Source organism: Haemaphysalis longicornis, unplaced genomic scaffold, assembly GCF_048455015.1.
Source record: "Haemaphysalis longicornis isolate Haplotype H1 unplaced genomic scaffold, Haemaphysalis longicornis Haplotype H1 scaffold_12, whole genome shotgun sequence".
Taxonomy (NCBI): domain Eukaryota; kingdom Metazoa; phylum Arthropoda; class Arachnida; order Ixodida; family Ixodidae; genus Haemaphysalis; species Haemaphysalis longicornis.
In genome coordinates this window covers 110,842,391-110,864,537 of record NW_027526225.1, presented here as the reverse complement: position 1 = coordinate 110,864,537, position 22,147 = coordinate 110,842,391, and the positions used below count along the sequence as shown (strand labels likewise).

At 47.2% G+C, this 22,147-nt stretch overlaps 1 protein-coding gene across 1 annotated transcript; it reads left to right on the top strand.

Moving 5' to 3' along the window:
* Positions 1–7,478: 7,478 nt before the first annotated feature.
* LOC144163238 (excitatory amino acid transporter-like) lies at positions 7,479–14,224 on the top strand (the record flags this gene model as incomplete). The annotated part of the gene is given in 6 exon segments (XM_077694106.1): positions 7,479–7,843; positions 9,279–9,390; positions 10,915–10,957; positions 11,307–11,334; positions 12,033–12,376; positions 14,049–14,224. Coding segments are annotated over 6 exon segments (965 nt in total), but the record flags the coding sequence as incomplete, so codon positions are not given.
* Between the last annotated feature and the right edge of the window lie 7,923 nt (positions 14,225–22,147).

Genomic DNA, 22,147 nt, shown 5'->3' with positions numbered 1-22,147 from the left:
GCTGTACTGCAAAATAAACAAGGCTGGCCCAACCTATTGCGATGAAATGCTGTATTCGTTATGAAAACTTTTTCTAAAGTGTCCTGAGCTGTCGTTTCTTGCATGAAAGTATGAATTTGTTCATGTGTTGCTTCAGGCGTAGTATATTTTGTTTCAGCGGTTTCATTTATCGAGGGCTTGCTGTACTTTTCATAACGTTCACTTTGAATTTAGTCATGTCCACCATTCTTGTCAGGAACCAATGACATTACACCAAAACGGAAACTGCAACAGGGACTGTCGTGTATGTCCCAGACGTTAGGCCTAACGTATACTCTCTAAGGTATTGCGTCATCAAATCCCCTGAATATTCTCCTCAACCTCAATAACGTTTAGCTGAACTGTGCTATAAAGCAGTGCCCGAATCTTTACAATGAGTGACGTAGCTTGAAACATCATCATTAAGCTTAAATTAGGGCTACCAAACGTTAAGCCTAAACTAGGGCTAATATGGGGCGGTGAGACAAGGCTACCGATATTCTGTTCAAAGACAGGTACATACGGGCGACTTCCGGTGCGATGACGACGACGACAACGATGATGCTAAAAAGGTTTGTCATCTCTCTTACAGAATTTAATTAAGCGTGTTGATATGCTTCGCCCTATGTACTGACAGGGCGTGGGAATAGCTAATTGTGTACAACTCCACGGCGAACTATGACAAGAAACGAATAATTCAATATGTATGATACCACCCGGACACAGCTAAGTGGTACTGCCAATCAGCTATGAGCGTCGTTTTGCCAGCACGCGATTTTTTCTCCTCTTCTTTACCTACTAGTCACCGTGCACAGTTTAAGTTTAGCCTCCATTTTGTATCAAATTAGCAGTCAATTTCCAGCTTCCCTTTGTTTGCCCGTAATGCGTGTTCCTTTGACGCCGGGATCGTTTCTCCACGTTTACCGTTCTGTTCTCGCTATTTTCCATTTTCCCATCATTTCTAAAGATGGGGATCAATACCTAGTAAATTGTTCCGCATTTCGAATCAATCTTTTTTTTCTGGTAACGTTGGAACCACTTGTCTGTTGTAACGTCCGGGGTTTCGGTTTCGGTTTCGTTGTCAGTGGATATAACACCAGGGGGCTAACTTGAGTGTATATATTTATTTATTAGTTATTTACACGCCGCGGTGGCTCAGTGGCTAAGGCGTTTCGCTGCTGAGCACGAGGTCGCGGGTTCGATTCCCGGCCGCGGCGGCCGCTTTTCTGATGGAGGCGAAAAGCAAAAACGCCTGTGTGTACGAGATTTCGGCGCATGTTAAAGATCCCAAGGTGGTCAAAATTAATCCGGAGCCCTCCACTACGGCGCGCCTCATCACCTGCGTTGTGTCGGCGCGTTAAACACCCACAATCAATCAATTTATTAGTTATGTATTTACAAGGTACTGCAGGCTTGAAGCCCAAGCAGGAGTGGTACAGGCAATAAAGAGAAAAAAAGAATAAAAAAGGCAATCAAGCCTAACGTCACACACATACCACAATGAATTAACGGGGTCTACATGAATTACATTTTTTAAGAAAAAAAATGGCGGGAAGAGGAACATGACACTGAAAGAAGCAATGCAACAACACAATTGAACAGTGGGGAAGATAACTGCAGGTCATTTTCACATCACCAGGAAACCATGCGCGTCAATAGAATCTGTCGACAGAAGGGCGGCAAACGGTAACTTGTTCCACTCACAGATCGTGCGTGGAAAAAAACGAAAATTTGAAAAGATTAGTTTTGATAAAATATGGAGTTAAAGCAAGGGCATGTACATGGCGACCACGCTGTGTTGCCAGGAGACTAATGTAGGGGCTGGGATCAAGTAAGAGCTTCCGCTTAATTAATTGATAAAGTAATTTTAGCCGAAGTGATTTACGCCGGGATTCTAATGTTGGGATACCATGTCTTTCCATCAGGGCAGAAACGAAGTCTGTTCGCCCGTACCTGCCATAAATAAAGTGGACGGCTCTTTGAATTCTCTCGAGGCAATCGATATTGGTTTTCGTGTGTCGATCCCAAATAATGAGAGCATATTCAAGTTTCGGTCTAATGATTGAGGTATAAGCTAAGCAGAGGGAGCGTCCTTGAGTTTGTGTCGTAATAAATAAAGTTTACGGAAAGCGGCAGCGCATATGTTAGTAATTTGAGAGTTCCAACTTAAGGTACTGGTTAATGTTACGCCGAGATATTTGTGTTCATCTACTTGCTTTAGTGGTTGGTCACAAGTACAATAAAAAATTTCCAGGGCGTGTTTCTTTCTAGTCATTCGGAGGTATACTGTTTTCTCATGGTTTAGTTGCATGTTAGAAGTTTTGCTCCGAGAAGCAACGTTTTCTAACGCCGAGTTTAACGCAAGTTGATCCTAGATGCCAATAATTTCATAAAAGGGTTCAGTCGTCTGCAAAAAGACGTATTTGGACAGGATTATTTATAACATTAACAATGTCGTTAAGAAAAATAAGAAAAAAAGTAGAGGCCCCAGCACACTTCCCTGCGGTACGCCGGAAGTAACGGGGGAGCGTCAGAAGTGCTTCCATTAATGTCGACATACTCTATACGGTTAGTTAAATAGGCAGTCACCCAAGAAACTATAAACTGTGGAAGCCCGATTTGAAGTAATTTTTCGATTAATTTGTCGTGTGGAACGCGATCGAATGCCTTACTGAAATCTGAGAGAATGAGGTCAACCTGTCCTCCCTTATCAAGAATTGAAGAAACGTGGTGAACAACTTTAAGCAATTGAGTGATGGTCGAGGATCCCTTGCGAAACCCGTGATGAAATGGAGAGAGGATTTGATGGGTACCTAAAAATTGCGCTATGAACGTAGCAACGACGTGCTCAAGTAACTTACAGGCAGACGATAACATAGATATGGGTCTGTAGCTAAAAATTAAGAGTGGGTCGCCTTTTTTGGGAATAGGTACGATACGGGCTATTTTAAAATCAGAAGGTAGAGTGGCCGAATGAAAAGAAGATTCAAAAATAAGGACAAGGAATTTCGTCACAGTTTCAGCATAACGCCGGAGAAATGCGTTCGGTATGCAATCGGGCCCTAGCGTAGATTTGTTTTTTAATCGGAGTAACATATTTAAGACACCATTGTGCGAAACTATATTAACATCAGGTACATGGAAGATATACTATGGAAATACAAATTAAAGTGATTCGCGATTATTCGAAGATTGGTCAATTTAGAGCCATCGAATGAAATTTCAGTGATGTTTTTTTTTTTTTGCGCTGTTTCAGAATTTTTGTGGTTCCTCTCTTATGAAGTTCGGTAAAGTAGAAAGTCTTGGCACGAGTTCTTGGCATTGGAAAAGGCAGTACGAATCTCGGAGAGCTTTTGAGGCACTGTACGCTTTTCTTTTTGCAAGTGCTTGGCTTTACGTTTAAGGCGAATTATATATCTAGATACCCACGGCGTATATTTGGTGATCTTCTTAACTTTATTGGGTACAAAATTTCGCAGACAGAATAAACACATATTGTTAAATTTATTCCAAAGGACCTCAACATCATGCTCAGCCAAATTGGACCAGTTATTTTCGAAATACTCAATAACTGCTGTGTCATTAGCTTTCGTGAAGTCTTTCACATTTTTGAGAACTGGGGAACTTGTTACGTTTTTGTAATAAAAAAAAAATGGACACAAAAACAATTTTGTGATCTGAGAAACCATGTTCGACCATCGTACTTTTCGAAAGATCTGGCAGAACAAGGTCAAGTAGAGAGGACGAATTTCCACATACTCGTGTTGGTTGCTGAACTATTTGGATAAGATTGTGTGTAAGCAATATGTCAAGAATATCATCACTCTGACAAGAATCGGGTCTGGTTCTAAAGCGGTTCCAATCAAAGTTGGGCAGATTAAAATCCCTAAGGACGAGAAGCTTAGTTTTGCCAAAAGAGGTCATATGGGATCGCAAGTTCACAAGAAAATCGGGCCCAGAATCAGGTGGTCTGTACACAGCGATAACAATGATTACTCTGTTAACCCGCACCCGAGCGCTGCGCCCTGCTGTGCGACTCCCGGGTGGCTCTGCTGCGCATCCGGGAGGGCGACCCGCACTCCCCTCTGGTTCGAGGAGTGCGCGAGAAGGCGGAGCGGCTGGCAGGCAGGGGTGCCCGGCTGCGGCTTCAGTGGGTGCCCGGCCACATCGGGCTCGAGGGCAACGAGCGGGCGGACGAGCTGGCCGCTGAGGCCCACGAGCTGACGCCCGCGGCCACGGATGCCCAGGCAGCGGCGGACGACTCCCGCCTGCTTATACAGCGGCACGTGCGGGCACAGCACCCGGACCCACGGCTGGCTGCTGGAGAGGCCCCACCACCTGTGCGGGCTGCACGGCTGCCCCTAGAGTCACTAAATAAGGTTATAGTGACACTAGCTGCCCCGACAGCAGCGTTCGGCAATCCTGCGTTTCCGCGTGGGGGCGGTGTGGAACGAAAGCACCGCCTGGGGCTGGCAGACAGCCCTGCCTGCCGGCACTGCCGCACACCTGTCCAGTCCCTGCCGCACCTGCTCTTCGAGTGCCCCGAGTATGCGGCAGGGAGGCCGGAACTGCTGGCCGCCCTGGGAGGAAGGGCTCGGCCGCTAGACGAGCTACTATGGCCGCCGGGCAACACCAGGGAGAGGGACAGCGTCCACGAGGCGCTGGGCGGCTACCTGGATGCCTCAGGGCTCCGCCTGGCACTTGACTCTCTGGCACAGTGACTGTGTGAACTTTTACGAGACTGTGCGAACTTTTTTTTTTTTTCTCTTGCTCCAGACTTTGTGTGGGTGTGGGAGTGAGTGTTAACTTGTAAATATGCCCCTCTCTCTCTTGTGTTCTGTAAACATGTCACCTCTATCATCTGTCTCTCCTCTCTATGAATCTGTCATCCTCTGCCCCAACCCCCACACCAGCAGGCGTTCCGGTGTCCACCCCTAGGTGTGACAATTTACGCCTGCTGGTGGTCTTTCCTTTCCTTTTTCTTGACAATAAATTCATTCATTCATTCATTCCCGAAATAAACCCTTAAGCACAGGCTTTCAGTGTCTGGTGATTGCGAAAGAACGGAGGCTTTAATATTAGTCTAAGATCATTGCAACACCACCATCTCTAGTTGGCCGGTCTCTCCGGAATATTTTGGAACCTGGCGGCACTAAGTTGTCATCTGGTATCTCACTGTGAAGCCACGTTTCCGTAACGACGGTCAAGTGCGGGCTGTGGCATGACAAAAGGGCTTCAAGCTTTGCAGTTTTGTCAGCGAGACTGCAGGCATTTAGATTAACGACCCTGATGGCATTTTCAGATGACTGTCACAGAGCAGACGGCTCAGGATTGTTTCCACTACCATCAGATGACGTGTCTAAGACATCTACCACGAGCGTGTCGTTGCTAATCACCCCACTGGGTTGTGAAGGCATGCGCTGTTGATAAGAACGAGTAGAAATTATTTGCCGCTGATTAGAGTTTCCATTCCACATAAAAGTACAGTCTTCAACGTGCAGCGTATCATGAACGAGGTAAACTTTATTACCAGCAGCTTTCTTGCTTTTGGCACTTTCCCAGAGTATTTTTTTATGGTATGAGCTGAGTAGTCTTTCTGGATGAAAATTTTCGTGTCCTTTAGTTGTCTTTAAATTCTTGAGGACAGAAATCTTTTCATTAAAGTCCTGAAAAAACAAAATAACTGGCCCTTTGACAGGACCTTTGACTAGCCTGTGAATTCGACCTACGGATTCGCACTTAACTCCCAGTCTTCATTGAAATGTTTCCCGAATGACTTTTCGCTTAAGATCATCTTCTGTATCGTCATGTCATTCACGTCACGTCATGTCACGTCATATGTGACGTCATTCTGAATAAAGGTCTATTTGGCTTGACTCTTCAACCCGAATGCCCCTCTGTTCCTCTTCGCCCTTCGGGGCCGTTGCCGACGCGACACTACGGTTTGCAGAGTCAAGCCAAAAGAGTTTTATTCAGAATGACGCCATATATATGACCTGGGTTTACCCCCCTAGTGGTTGAACCACCGACATCGAAACCGAAACCGAAACTCAGAATACACCACCTGTCAACTCCTCCTGCTTACCCTATATTTTGTTTTCTTTGGCTTTTGAGTACCTTCATGATAATCATTATCATGATGATGACGACGATTATGATAATGATGGTGATAATGTTTTGTGAGGTCAGCGCGTACCAACAAGGGGCATTGGCGACGGCTAAAAAGGCTTCTGCGGTCCGGTTAAAGAATAACTGACAGAAAGAAAAAAAAGCAAAAGGAAGAAAGAACGACAAAAATACAGAAAAAGAAAAAGTAGGAAGAAGAAAGGATGTTACCAATGCAAACTCCGGTTACCCTATAGCAATGGAACCCTCCGCAATCAAAGCAGCCGCACGAAGAAACCAAAGCTTGAATTAAGAACAATGTTGCATCCTTTACGTAATTCGAGTTAAATATCTTGACTGCACCTCATCTTCATCGTCCCACCAAGCTTTCATTATGCTTCTTTTTTGGTGCGTTTCGTCGGCACGTGACAGCCCGTGCGCACGCTGCACGGGCCAAGGAAAAGAAGAAGAAGAATCCTCGAACGGCGTCGGAAGCAAGAAAAGGCCATGGCAAGTACCCTTTCAAATCCGGGGACATTCTCGTATATCGGTCCGCTCACTTGCACTGCACTCCAAACGCGCATTAGCTAGAGTTTACATTGTCTTAAGCGGGTATGAAACGTTCGATTGATTTTGTGAATTTGCTAATGTACTCTTTGCAGAGTGGCAGTTCCAGCGATTTTTAATTCCTGCGGGTTTGGGCTACCGGAAATCAAAGTTCATAACTGCGTGAAGCGTCGATAGCAGCCGGCGCAAAAAAAAGGGCCTTCGGCAGTATCTCAATAAGTTTTTGAACGTGTCCAGCTAACACCCGGCGATTCGTAAACCATTGTGATCACACATTCCTTGGTCTTGCGCGCCCTGGTGGTTTCGTTTCCCAAGCCAAACACTTTTTGATACCGCTAAATTTGCCCTTATCCGAAACAACTTGAAAAGTGTCGTGCATGGACAGTACCTTAGCCTACAGCAGATCCCTCTACTACAAGACGTGGCCGCCAGGCTTCAGGCTGGTATATGGATGGCCGCTATCAGCAACTGTGATCCACCTCTCCTCCACTCCACGGCCTTTCACACAGACGGCTTCCCCGTTGCGCCTAATTTTGAGGAAGTTCCTCGAACTCGATAATTAGGTTGTGCAAGGGTTACAAGTGCGGCTAACGGCGTGTCGACAGCGCCACCCGATGAATTGAAGTTGTGTTCAAAGCGAGCCAATAGATGGCGCCAGGGGTATAAGGGAAATACTGGAATTGTACCTATCTCAGAACGATTGGAATGGGATTAAGTCTCAGCAGCGCTGCACGGAACCATCACATTGTTCGCTAGAGGCTGCTGTAGGTAACCTCTCCGCCATCCCCCCTCCCCGATTTCACCTTGCAGGTGCGGTCACAATGTTCGACGGCCAGCAAGAGCGGCAAGCCGGCCGCTGCCGCGACACAGGAGGACGGCTCCGTGTTCCACATGTCCGAGAACTCGCTCAACCTGTGCTTGCTGGGCGCCTCGCTGGGCGGCATGACCCTGGGCTGGTACATGCGGGAGCCCGGCGTGTCCTCGCGGCTGCTCCTGTTCATGGCCTTCCCGGCCGAGCTGTACGTGCGCATGCTCGAGTGCCTCGTCCTCCCCGTCGTCACGTCCAGCATCGTTGCCGCCCTGGGCAGCATCGACATCGTGCTCGCGGGACACATCGGACTCATCGCCATGCTGTACTTCGTCGTCGCCACCGGTACGCTACTCTGCATTCCTTCTTTCGTTCCTTGATTCATTCATTCATCCATTGGTTTCCTTTCTCTTCTCTTTCCTTTCGTCCTTCTCTTTTCCCGGCTTGGTTTAGTGCGCGGCACTTTGCCGCCCGGTACAGAAGGCAAAGGCGAAGGCGATGCACGTTTAATCGAGCGGGCGAACTCAGACACCCCAGGCAGGAAGAAAACGGAGGAGCAGCGTCTTGCGCAAGAGTGAGGGGGAGGGCGGCTCGCACTGCTGAGGCATCTCCCACCGCACTGCCGCCCCCTCACACTTTCGCCAGCGCTCCTCCTCCGTTCGTCTCTCATCCGAACCACGTGACGTTTGCGCGAGAGATTCAAACACGATTTGCAGCGACATGCTCGGCGGCAGCGAGGCGCTGCGAGATAACGGAAGAGTAGCGCGCGCCGCCGTGCGTTCGCTCATCACGCGATCACTTCCTGAGACACAGCAGCTGCTCGCCGTGACCGAGAAGACAGCAGTTCGCGCTGCGCACAAATTTCGTATTAGGGAGTATAGTAATCGTCATTGCATTTTTTAAGTGCGAATGCACTTTATAAGCGACCCTGAATTCCGGCGACCGCCGTCCGTCCACATAGCAACAGCTGCGGGTGCGCGCGCTCCTCGTCTCCCTTGGCAACGGGGGGAGATGGGCGCGCGCTGCCTGGCCGCTGACATGGCACATACCCACGTGGGGGATTGGCCAGGAATCGGGCGTGAGAAGGGCTAATGCACCCGCTTAAAGGAGTACTGACACGAAATTTCTAAGCTGAGATCCGCTCTAGCAATCAAGTACAACGACAACACAAATAGGTGTCTGTGAATAAATGCATCTTTCTTTCTTTGTAGTTGTGTGTGTGTGTGTGATCTCTCTTTCGCGAACATTACCGAACCGCGCAAATTCAACTCGTGCATTCGCACTTTCACATTCTTCCCCTCGGGGAAATGCGGGGAAATTTTTCCTTCGCCTCTTCTTTTTTTTTGTTACCGTCTGTTGCCTTTATTGATGTTTACTTCTGACTCTATTCTCTTTCCTATTTGTCTTTACGCATCATTTGCCTTTTAATACCATTTTCTCTTCCATTGGCGCCGCCCCTTTAAGCATCGCATCAGTGCGAGGCGTCTTTGACGTTCGCCCCATTCGCTGATCTGCATATTAATATTTGAGTATTTCAATTTCAATTCAATTTATCTTTCTAGATTGATCTAGACGGATTGGCTGAAATATAGCATCACTGAAGCAAAGCGCCGGCTTTGAGCAATTCGTAACTAGAGACGCTATGTGGGGTTCTGGGGTCCTTTCATATCTACGATACCTCTGTGCGTACGCAAGAACCTTTCTGGCTCTTATCAGACACTTAGCAAGCGTTTAAGGAGAGTGCCCTGATCGCAGATGGCTGGGGCGGGGTGCCTTGCAGGCACGGCATCGGCCATCGGCATCGGCTTGGGACTGGCGCTTGGATTGCCGAGTACGCCGTGTTGGAACCGCAGGCGGCTCACCCAGATCGACGGCTTCCTCGACTTCCTCAGGTAGGATGCTGCTTTGAGAGCTCAAACTCAGTCTTACGCAAGCTACCGACAATAAATTACGGGGCGCACGTTTCTGTCAATGGGGCTGCCAGGGAGCGGGCCATCATTGCCAGCACTACGGCGCATGCGCCGCCGGAAACGGTGCTTGGTGGGAGTGGGGCATTGCGCGACGCGTCGCGGCGGTGGAATCACGGCGCAAAAGGTTTCGGGAAGGGTTACCATAGCAACGGCCAGAAGTGCGATCCGGGCAGCGAAGGAGGAAGTGGCGGCCAATCACCTTCTGGCCTCTTCAGTTAACGTAGTGTGTATAGTGAGGTTTTAGAAGCACATACGCTGTCACCTGGGCTTTACCAATGAAGACCGTCAATCTCGATGAGCTGCGTTCTGTTATCCTTCCGTGAAAGGTACGCAGTCCCGAGAATGACGTGCAAGGGCAGTCCGGTGTGCCATTTTTGGGGTAGTTCGTCGTTTTTGGTTTGGTCGAATGCTTTCCACCTTGAACCGCGCTCTAAAAGTGACTAGTTAGTGTGAAATGATAGGAATACAGGGTTAAGTACGGCTCTTAAATTCGTAAAAACGCGCCCTAATTAATAAAGACATGCAAAGGCTGAAACAAAGCTGATGCTTTTTTAGCATACAATAGATTTACAAGTTCAGGTGCACGAGAGAAATGGCACCTGTACTGCGTGCGTTAAGTGCACGTTGTGGTGGAGTTCCTATAGCAGCCCACTCGCTATCGTATCCGCTCTTAAACGCTTGTGGTGGTAGTTAAACAGAGGGAAGGGGTGGGGGGAGTATTTTGCAGAAAAATAAAATATGCTGAAGGGCGACTTGTTGCCCATAAGTTATAGGATATTTAGAACGCATGTCCGGTTAAAACGGAAATTTCATTGGTCAAACGACGTAAACCGCACATGCAAAGAAAGTGGTGGCGTCGTAACCGAGTCAGCAATAATTCTTGGGGCTGCCTTTCTTTTTTTTTTCAGCGTCCAGTATGTTTTCACATTTATTATAAAACGACAAACGCCGATGTGAGGCTGGTTTGGAGACCTTCTAACAATGCTGCTGCACCTGTTTGCTTTTGAACTGCACGGCTTAGCAGCGCGTGCTTCAGTCAAAAGCATGCGAGCATCTCGCCAGAGACCGTCAAATTCTGTAATAGAAATTACTGGTTGACGAGCAGTTAAACTCCCGAGTTCCGTACCCAGGATGTTTCTCTATCAGAAAAATGCTGCTGTTCCCCTTATGTATCATATAGGGGTTGACAGCGCATAAACACGACGACACAAGGAAGATAAGACAGGACAAGCGCTGTCCTGTCTTCTCTTCCTTGTGTCGTCGTGTTTATGCGCTGTCAACCCTTTATGATGCTACACCAACTAGCCCACCAAGCCATCCTCGTGAACCCCTTATGTAACTACCTAGCAGTGAATCACCGCATGAACGCGACCATTCGTTTACACCGCCCCCAGACAATTTGAAGGGAAGGGTACTACTAAACTATGCACCGTTTTTCCCCTCCAGAAACATCTTCCCTGACAACTACGTCGAAGCTTGTCTCTACACTGTGAGTATAATGTTTGGGTTGCACGATAACATGGTGACGGAGGAGAGCATTTTACTGTACCACTTGTTAAAGATTTCGTGTTTTATTCCTAAAATTTTGTGTTCAGAATACCCTCAACGCTTCCCTGGCAGCTAACGATCTTCTATTTATAAAAAAAATGGCTCCAATCCACGCTGTTAAGGGGGTTGGAAAGCAAAGCTGTAAACGACACCCACAACACAGAAGCGGTGTAACCCATGCGACGTAACTTGAATCAAATTGTGTGCCATATTTGCGTTGCTAGTTTCTGACATTTTCACAGGCTTGTACCGAGAAAAAGGTCTGAGACAGAATTCCTTCTCTCTTTCAGACTGCCACAGTTGGGAGAAACTTCACCGGTGCGTTTTTTTTTCACTGCTGTTTGAAGTTGCTGCATCGCTCAGAGCTGTGTGCAAATCCGTGCATGTAAATCATGCTGGATCGATCGATCGATCGATCGATCCGATCAATCAATCAATCAATCAATCAATCAATCAATCAATCAATCAATCAATCAATCAATCAATCAATCAATCAATCGATCGATCGATCGATCGATCGATCCGATCAATCAATCAATCAACGATCAATCAATCAATCAATCAATCAATCAATCAATCAATCAATCAATCAATCAATCAATCAATCTGATAGATCGATCGATCAGAAATAAAAAATCAGAACGCCTTTCTTTAGAGAAAGATAGTTAAAACGCGAAGGTTTCTTTCATGGCACCTTAGTTACAGTGAGTGCAATATCCAAACTTCGACCGTGTCGGAAAGGCGTCATCTGGTAAGCGTTGGCTTCGTGGCGCGAGAGACACAGGCTCGGTTTCGACTACGGGAGGCGTTTTTGTTTCCTGGAGCGCTTGATGTGCCTTCTTCGCTTGTCATCATGACCATTTACTGAAACCGATTGTGTAAAGTCGGCATTCCTGCAGCGCGTTTTTTGCGGAACAGTCGCCACCAGTAAGGCCCATAATGCTTCGCCTTACCACCCCAAATTCAACAGAAATTAGTCTACAGGTATCGATTATGAATCGGCCTCGTAAGCGCAGACCAGGACAGCTTCGAGACGGTGCGGGAGCACCGCTCCAACATCCTGGGCCTGCTGTCGGTGTCCGTGATGGCGGGCTGCATCCTGTCGGTGACGGTGAGCGAGTCCGACGTGCTGCTCAACCTGTTCGTCGGCCTGAGCAACGCCACGGTCACCGTGTCGCACCTGGCCTCGTGGTACTCCCCCGTGGGTGTCTTCTTCCTCGTGGCCACGCAGCTGGCCCAGCTGCGCCAGCTCGACGGGCTGCTCAGCTCCATCCGAGCCTTCGTGCTCGCCAGCCTCGTGGGACTCGGCGCCTACGGACTGCTGCTGCTGCCCGGCCTCTACGCACTCGTCACCGGACAGGTGGGACGGGCAACGAGGGGACGCCCACGCCGTGCGCTTTTTAACCACGAAAGTGTTTTATTCACGCCTACACAAATATTTCGCTGACGTCATATCCGTCACGGAAATGACGCCAGTACAACGAAGCAAGTGGCCTGTAAAGGGTGCACCCCTGCGCACAGGGTCGTTTTGCGGGGAAGCAACCTTTAGTACTAAAGAGTACGTTATACCTAGGGTTGTTCGTTTTTGGGTTTAATATTTTAACACGACAGTGTTTTATGCCGTGATACCCCAGATTTCACTGTTGTCATATATGTCACGAAAATGACGCCAGTACACCTTTGCAGAAGCGGCCCGCCAGAAGGACGTCGCTCGCCAAGCACACGCACAAGACAGTCCGCTGACCCGCAAATCATGCTCAGCTGCAGATTTCGCTGCACATTTCACTTTCGTGTTTTACTGATTCCTATGACAGAGGAATCAACCACAGTTTTTTTAATTCTTTCCCCTACCATCGTGAATTGAGGCTCGGCATCGACGAAACTTTTCGAGAACCTTTTCCTCTCTCCTGGCCCAATGCCGATTGAGGAACCCAGGCAGCTTCGCTTCCCGCTTCCAGATGGCGCTAGCTTAACCTTCATCAAATGCTTGCGAGATTATGTAGCCGTCCCAGGGAACGAAGCTTTTCCTCTTGTTTCTTACTCTGTGGTTGGAAATCGGAGCTCCTCACTGGACGGCTGTAGCGCTCAGTCAAGGTGTTTTTTTGAGGGCAGATGGGGTTGCTTCACAACAAAGAGAATTGGGGGGAAAGATACACAAAATGATGTGGTATGCATAATGTGCAGAAAGGAAACGTAACCTATGAGGCGCATAGTGTTGGAATGTGAGTACATTTATCGGAATCTATATGGGGGAAGTATTCGTCTTCCCGAAGCAATAGGATTTAAGGGTAGCAAGGAGGGAGCAAATTTCAAGGTCGCAGAGATGACTATAAGAAGATGGGAATGTTGGTGGAAAAAGAGAGCAGCGAGGGTAATATTGCCTAGGACAGCTACCACCTGTAACGGGCGAAATTGACTTTGAGCCTTTGAATCAAGTGTACAACAACATAGATATCTTGGATTCTTTGGTGAGATGACACGTCATAAATCCGTTACAAAGAGAATACATTAACAATCAATCAATCAATCAATCAATCAATCAATCAATCAATCAATCAATCAATCAATCAATCAATCAATCAATCAATCAATCAATCAATGAAGTTGATTTGTCTGGCTCCTTTTTTAATTAAGCCAATCAATCAATCAGTTAATCAATCAATGAAGTTGATTTGTCTGATCTTCTTTTTTAATTAAGAATTCATCAATCAATGAATCGATTAAGTTGATTTGTCTGATGTCCATTTTAATTAAGACAATCAATCAATGAAGTTGATTTGTCTGGCTCCTTTTTTAGTTTTGTCAATCAATTAATCAATGAAGTTGATTTGCCTGAGCTGATTTTTTTAATTAAGGCGCCCCCATGGGGAACGCGGTGCAGTAGGTACACAGGAGGATATCCTTTTCGAGCTCCGTTAAGGCGTTCGTTGTTGTACTGAGAGCGCCACAAGTGCGCTCCATTCCGGGAACAGCGATGTCCCACCCTTGACGCACGCTATCCTGGTGCCCTGTTTCGGCGGGCCGGGTCGCAGGACCCCCGGCGCATCCTGCGCATCACGTCCTCGCCGGCGCTGAAGGCGTTCCGGTCGGCGTCCCGTACCGTGAGCGTGCCGGACACGATCGAGGCCCTGGAGGAAGTGGCGGGCCTGGAGCCCCGCATCGTGCGCTTCGTGATCCCCGTGGGCGCCAACGTGAGCATGTCCGGCACGGCGCTTGTCGCCTCCGCCGCAGCCGTGGTCCTGGCCGAGCTGGACGGGCTCGAGGTGGGCGCCGAGGAGATTCTCATCATCGGGTGAGCACTCACCAACTGGGACAGGCGCTTCGCGGTGGCAGTGAGCTACAGGGTTACTCAATGTGCACCAGTTGCGGTTCTCCTCGTAGGCGGAGTATGAAAGCCTGGTCCGCGTGGGTCCCTTACGCTAGGGGCATATGAGGGCAAGCACGAGATGATGATGATGATGATGATGATGATGATGATGCTTAGCAGCTTCCCCTTTGTAACGGGGTAGCGTTGCACAGCGACTTTAGTCGCAGCGCAACTGCACAATCATCATAATCATCATAATCAGATCGTTGTGATGATCGCAACGGAGTGTTTTAGCGGCACGATCCCGTTCCTCATCCCGCTTCACATAAGAGATGCTCCTCTGAGACAAAAAAATGGCGTCATAACAAACTTTTCTCATTGGCTTCCTCCCTCCATGCTTGTGAAAAAAGGCCCACTGCAGCCATTCTCCTCCGGAAAACCTTCAATTGAGCATGCATTGAGCATGCCGCATGCAAGAAAGTTGCTGTGTGCTGCCGCATTGCGCAAAGCATTACTTCTGTTAGCTAAACACGGTTTTTGTTGTTTTATTTCTGTCCCGTAACTGATGTTTAATCTCTATGCCTGTTTTTGATAGTTTACCTGAAGTCGCTATTGATTGCAGCGCCACAATTATTTAGGCGGAGAAATTACGCTTCCATTTCTTCTTTAAAGAATGATTCTCACTTTGTGTGTTTCGGGGCGGGGCGTCGTGCACGCAGAATGACGGCCGTCCTGGCCAGTTTGGGTGCGGCCAGCATCCCCAACAGCGGCGTGCTCACTCTCCTCATGATCCTCATGACGCTCGAGGTGTCCAAACGGTACATCGGCCTCATCTTCATCTTCGACTGGATGGCGTAAGCCTCAATGAAATCAAAACGTTCTAAGTCGCACTGATGGAGTCGGTAGTCCACTTTAAAACCCACTGCACGAAAGGCAGTTTGCGCCTGTAAAGGGTACTCTACCGCAAATATACTCTTTCACAGGTGAAGCCTGCTTTAGGCTTTTGTATGCTGGTGGACGAAAAGCAGAGAGGGGAATATTGCCTAGGACAGTTACCACCTGTAACAGGAAAAAAAAAGTATTTTGTGCCTAATAAGCTTTTTGTGCCTGCCCTAAGCAGCGCTAGTATTGAATCAAAAGTGTAAAACATAGGTATATTAGCCCTTTTTGGTCAGATGACATGTCATCACCCCGATACAAAGGGGGAACCAATAGAAATCATCATCATCATCATCATTAATAGAGGAATCTCTCACGAGAAAATTTCGCGTTCAACCATCGCCGCCGTTAAAGCGGAGACGTGAATTACCGTGTCTACTCGCGTAATGATCGCACTTTTTTTTCCAAAAATATGATTCAAATTTAGGGGTGCTTTCATTACGCGAGGTAAATTTTTCGCGAAAAGAAGTTTCAATGCACCAAACGCAAGCAAGCTGCAGGTCAGAATTTTTACCGTGGGTCTCAGGAACATAATAAACATAATAAATAAAAACATAAAACAACTCCACGGACCACCGCCAGCCGCGTCGCAGTCCCGCAAAGTGCAGCGTTTTCATGAATTACGGAACGCGCCGGAACGGTTTTGCTGCGAGGTGAGAACAGTACGTGGCTGCGGCTGTCACAGCGCGGTACATCAATGCTGCAGACACAGATGCCGACGCAGCTAGCTGAGCGCGTTTTTTTTCTCCGTCTTGTGAGTACATTATGTGCATTTGGGGAGAGTTTCTTCCGCGCCAATAATGAACTCATTCTGGGTGATATCGCTAATATCTGAAAGTCTGCGGCAGTGACGTAGCCGTGTCTGCTTTGAAGGAGGCTGAGTGAACGTAGGTAAGCACGACCATCATCAACTAGGCTTGCCACACATACACGACAAATTGCTGCGGCAAGTTCAGGGTGCGATCATTGTGCGGGAAATAAAAAAAAAGTCGTATTTTGACGACGAACTTCAGGGGTGTGATCACTACGCGAGTGCGATCATTATGCGAGTAAATACGGTATTTTCTTCATTTCCGCATCCTTTGGGATGACTGATGAGCGTGACTCAACGACAAACGATGATGCTCAAGCGGGCAACGCATGGGCGCGGTATTCAAGTTCACTCTTACTGGAACACACGAATTCGTGCACGAGATACCGCCTGTGTTATGGGAAGAATACAAAGCTTTCAAAAGCCGAAACCAGAAAGAGGAAGACATTAAAGAGTCGTAAGAATCTGTGAATTAAATTGCAAGATTATTACATCTAAACGACTCGCTGTTCTTAGATCCAAGCAAGAAACATCACAAGATTGATAGGCTTATGACTCACGGGGTAGGCGTGCCCATAGAATTTCATACTAATATATACCAGAGGGAAACCTGGCGCTACTGTCTAGGCAAGCCGTGATTCAGCGAGCCTTCCGTCATGTACGGGGTAGGTACGTTCCACTTGGCCTTGGCATGGCTCATGAACAGGCTGAAAAGTTGCCTCGTGCTGCAAGAACGCAACAATCTGTTTTTGTCTGTCCGGTTTTTGTCTGTCCTTCGTCTGTCCTTACCCTTAGTTTTTAATTCTTATATGTGTATTTTTTTATAATTTTGACACAAAATTTATGTTTTTGTTGTTCTACTCTCTTTTTGAATTCGATTCTGGCTTCTGTGTGTTTTCTCTTGCTTTAGTGTGCGTTATTTTGAACATTGGGCTGTACCTCGTTCCTTGCCCTCCCTTATGTAATGACCTCGGGGGATGAAATTAATGAAATGGAATGAAATATTATTGTAGAAGAATAGTCAAAAATTTTTATTACAAAACTGAAGCCTCCAAAATATTTGTTTGTCAGGGATTATTTAGAAGCTACATGGAAAATGAACAAAAAAAGATGGCACTTTTATTATGGCTTCAAGACGAGAAAAGCCTTGTGGCAAGCCAAGCCAAGTAGGCGAGGCACTTTGCTTGCCGCAATGGTGGCGCCCACGATGGCCCACGACTGCAGCGACAGATTTGCTCTAGGATATATTAGTATGAAACTCTACGGGCGTGCCAGAGGATACAGTCTTCGAAATCGATACATGGAAGTTACGTAGCGGAATTCGTGCAATTGAGGTGACTAAAGAAAGCAGTCAAGTGAGAACAGGTTTTTAAAGACGATAGTTTTTCTTGGGCTACTTTAACAAGAAAATTTTAATCTGTCGGTCTGTTCGTCTGTCTGTCACTCGATTCAGCCAGCCGGCAAATGTGAAACAGATGCTACGCAATAGTATTATATACTCACAGCCAAATCTAAACGCCTAAGTCCGTAGTTAATGGTCATACTTGTCAACATTGTTGAACAAGACCAAGACATTACGCAAATAAAAGGCAGGACATTAATACATGAGGGATATTTGCAGTGTTCCTTTATTAAAAATTTACAGGTGCTTACTTTTTGCGATAGTAAATGAAATACATCAACTGCAGAAAACTGTCGCCTGCTGTTGCCCGCGCTACCGGGCGGAATTAAGAAATTTACACCATCTTCCCGCGAGGGGAACCATGGGGTAGTTGCGACGCATCGGGGGTTGCCGTTGCGTTTCCGTTATGTTAGCGATGTCAGCGTGTGGATTGCTGTTGTTGTGTGTCCTATTTACGCAGCATGTTCACCCCCGATGCGTCGCATCTACCCCATGGTTCCCCTCGCGGGAAGATGGTGTAAATTTTTAACCGAGCGCAAGCTGTTCGCTAACGCACAGCTGGCACGGTGACGGGAGCGAGCGCAGCCGAGCGCAAGCTGCGCACTGACCGCGCTGACGCACAGATGGCGCTGCGGTGAGAGCGGCGGAGCGCGCAGCTGCCGCGGCGAGGAGAATGGGGGAGGGATGCGGACTACGCCGCGGCAACGCGGAACAAGGCGAGTTAAAGAGATGCGTTACATCTAAAAATCAAACGGCCACAGCAACGAAAGGTTCCACTAGATAGGTTCCGAGTTCCGCCTGGAACGCTCGTGGAGTAGGGCAATGGGGTTCTGTAAACGTTGTAGTCGGGTTCCTCGATTCACGCGAATCTCCGCCGTACGGCAGCGCTGGCACCGAGCCACCCGACTTGGAGCAGCAGAACGCGGTAAATTTAAACTGACTTGAGCAAACCTCGAGCGTGTTATCTTGGGAGGAACGAGACGGGAAAGAGAAGGGGTGCATTTACTTGGCAGGGGTGAAAGTCGACTATCGTCGTTCGGCGACATTTGCAACGAAAGGAGCAGACACGCGGCCATTTTTTCCCCTTGGCCGGAAAATCTTCACGTCGTCTGTGTGCCAAGCCTAATCCTACACGAATAAAGCGCTTGTACAGCAAAGGGTGGGGTTACGGTACGAGCGTTCGCATGCATACGGCACACATAAAAATGTGGGCGCGAAGCACCTTAGGTCCGCGGCACTTTCGCACGCGCAGGTGCACTCACACATGCACGTTCACCTCGGGCTGCTTTCTTTCTTGCGTGTTCGCTTGCAGCATTTTTTAGCTGCGAATTCTCTCACTCGTTGGGCAATTTAAATAGGAATTTTTCCGACAGAAAGCAATTCTTAATTAGCAGTAAAATAGGTGGGGGAGCGCTCACCTAAGTTTTTAGAAGCTTATACAGCTAGTGTGCTGTGCACCTTTTATGTCTGCCAACAATAACTCGCGAGGTTTCAATAAGTGTCCTTCAAGCGCGCGTTGGAGAATGACCGTACTGGTGTGTGCTAGGTTTGTTAATAATAGACACCATTTACAAGATCAAAAATGATGTAGACTTCATGCTTACACGTCTAATCATTGTGCATGCATTTCGAGTAGGATATAGTTACCAATAGGCAAAATTTTTAAGGTCAGTAGCAGGGTGTCGAACCGGACTTTTTTCGGGTTCGGTTCGGGTTCGGGTTCAAGCCTTTCGGGTTCGGTTCGGGTTCGGTTCCAGAGCACCATTCCGTTCCGGTTCGAACCGGTTCGATCCGGTTCAAACGGGTTCGAAGAAAAAAGCAGGCGTGTTTTTTTCTGTGAATTTTTTTGTGCTCGTTTTTCGTTTCCTTATCAAGACGGCATAAAAAAAAGTCATAATGAATGTTTCTTTATGCAAATATTTTGCCTTGGCTAAACTAAAGCTACCCTGCAACACTTTTTTCAACTTTTTTTCTAAATGCCTGCAGAAAGTAGTCAACCAACACATCCTGCACTTAGATTAGGGGGTCGCAAAGTGCCTCAGCCAAATATTACTGCTCTCTCCTCATCAAATAACTTAGAAATTTGCTTAAAATATTTTTCTCTCCTTTTCGGTCTTGGCGTTCTTCGACCACTGAATGATATCATTACAGTGGTGTAGCGGCTATTTACCGGCTTTCCTTAAGTTGCAGAATAGAACGCATTTCATAGCCACTTTAAAAAGAAAGCCACAAAAGCGAAGCAGAAACGGAAGCTGCATTCCCAGCGACGAGCAAATCACGCACTGTTGCTCTTTGCTGGCAATTGCTATAGTTGTCGCAGTGCTTCCAGATGCACAGAAGAGTGAAAGCGTTTATCGAAAGTGTTTGTTTGTTTATTTATTTATTTATTTATTTATTTATTTATTTATTTATTTATTTATTTATTTATTTATTTATTTATTTATTTATTTATTTATTTATTTATTTATTTATTTATTTATTTATTTATTTATTTATTTATTTATTTATTTATTGTTGGGTTTAACGCGCCGATGCAACGCAGACGATGAGGCGCGCCGTAGTGGAGGGCTCCGGATTAATTTTGACCACCTGAGGATCTTTAACGTGCGCCGAAATCTCGTACACACAGACGTTTCCGCGTTTCGCTTCCATCAACCCGCGTCTGTGTGCTCAGCAGCGCAACACCTTAGCCACTGAGCCACCGCGGCGAGTTTTTCTAAATTCTTCAATAGCTCCGTTAACTGTACAAGCTACTGCAAAACGTTTTCTGTGGTAGTGTGACGAGTATGTGGCGCCCCTGCCCCCTCCCCAATTTTCGTTGGCCGCTAAGTTTGGTGGCCCTGCCAGGCTCGGTGTGAAACATTGTGCACGGCTGGCTAATAAACAGCGACGAGCACAGCTGCTCGCGGTCAGTCACCGTAACCACCAGCAAGCTGCGGGTCGTCACTCGGGTGGAGGGTACTACGACCCTCCCACGTTCACGAATGCGGGCCAAATCGTGACAGATAGGTCAACGATTACAACAATAACTGAAGCTAAACAAAAGGTTCGTTGGGACACTTAAGGCTGCCTATTTGTATGAATGTGAAAGCATTACTCTTTATGGCCGCAAGTTTACCTTTATTAATTTAAGTTCGTTCATTTTCATGATTTATATTTAATTTTATTCTTGGCTTATGCCACTGCAATTTTATACACCACAGTTGTTTTCCTGAGGAAACAAAAAAATATGGCAAACGATTACGGTAGTCGCTAATGCGAAATTTGAGCGCAGCGCGAACTGTAGTCTTCTCGGCGACGGCGCATAGCTGCTGTGTGATCGCGTCCCCAACAAATGCACGACGGCATGCGGTATACTTTGTCGTTATCTCGTAAGGCGCTGCTGCCGTGGAGCATGTCTCGCGCGGTCTGTAAATTTCGCCCTCCCCTCCCACTTTCGCCATACTTTCGTCCTCCGCTTTCCTGCTCGCTCTATCTTCGGTGGCGTCTTCGTTCTCTCGGTTACAACGAGGCCGACGCTGAGAAACTACGCGAAACCACAGGTGCGGGCGCTTAATTAAGGGCTGCGCTCTAACGCATGGCTCTTCATAGCCACCGCTGTGCCGCCCTGTGGTCCACTCCCTTCGCCGACCGGTGACTGGCCGCACATCGTCTCCAAATAATGCGTCCTCGCCATAGTCTTCTCGAAGGCGAATTGATTGATTGATTGATTGCTATTGGTCTCCCCTTTGAAGCGGGGTGATGACATGTCATCTTACCAAAAAGGACTAATATAATCATGTTTTACACTCTTGGTTTAATACTAGCGCTGCTTAGGGCAGGCACTAAAGCTTATTAGGCCCGTAATACTTTTTTTGCCTGTTACAGGTGGTTACTGTCCTAGGCAATATTCCCCTCTCTGCTTTTCGTCCACCAGCATTCTAATCTTCTTTTCGTACCCTCGACAGCCTCGAAGCTAACTTCCTCTGTGATACCCTTAAATCCTATGGCTTCTGAAAGCCCAATATTCCCTTCATGTAGATTTGGATGGATACCCTCACATTCTAACACTATGTGCCGCATAGTTTCTGTTTCTTTTCCGCAGACCACGCATACCCCATCATTTTGTGAATACTTCCCCACAAAACTCTTAGTTCGCAGGCAACCTGCTCTAGCCTCAAAAAGCAAAGCACTGCCCTGGGAATTATCGTAGAAATTTTCCTTTGTGATGTTCAATTTCTCAGCCCTGTACATCTCTAACTACGTTTTTCCTTCCATTTTTTCCCTCCATTTATTCGTTTCAATCTTCCTTGCCTCTTTTTTGGTTACCTTGGCTGTTTTGGATTCTCCACTGTTCTTTCCGTATTTCATCGTTAGCCTTGTAGTCTTTCTTAACCACTGCGTGTCCACGCTTTTCAAGTATAGGTACCTAAAAACCTTAGCTGCCCACCTTCGTTGATCCATTGCCCTCAACCTCATCTCAAAGCATATTTTACTCTGAGCTTCTCTAACTTCAAACGACGCCCAGCCCATATCTCCCTGAACTGGTTCGTTAGTTGTTTTTTCATGCGCGCCTAAGGCCAAACGTCCTACCGTTCTCTGGTTTACTTCAAGGCCTGATAGAACGTCTGATTTTAAGCAGAGTACAGCATTCACAAACGTGAGTGAGACCCGGAACCATTACTCCTTTCCA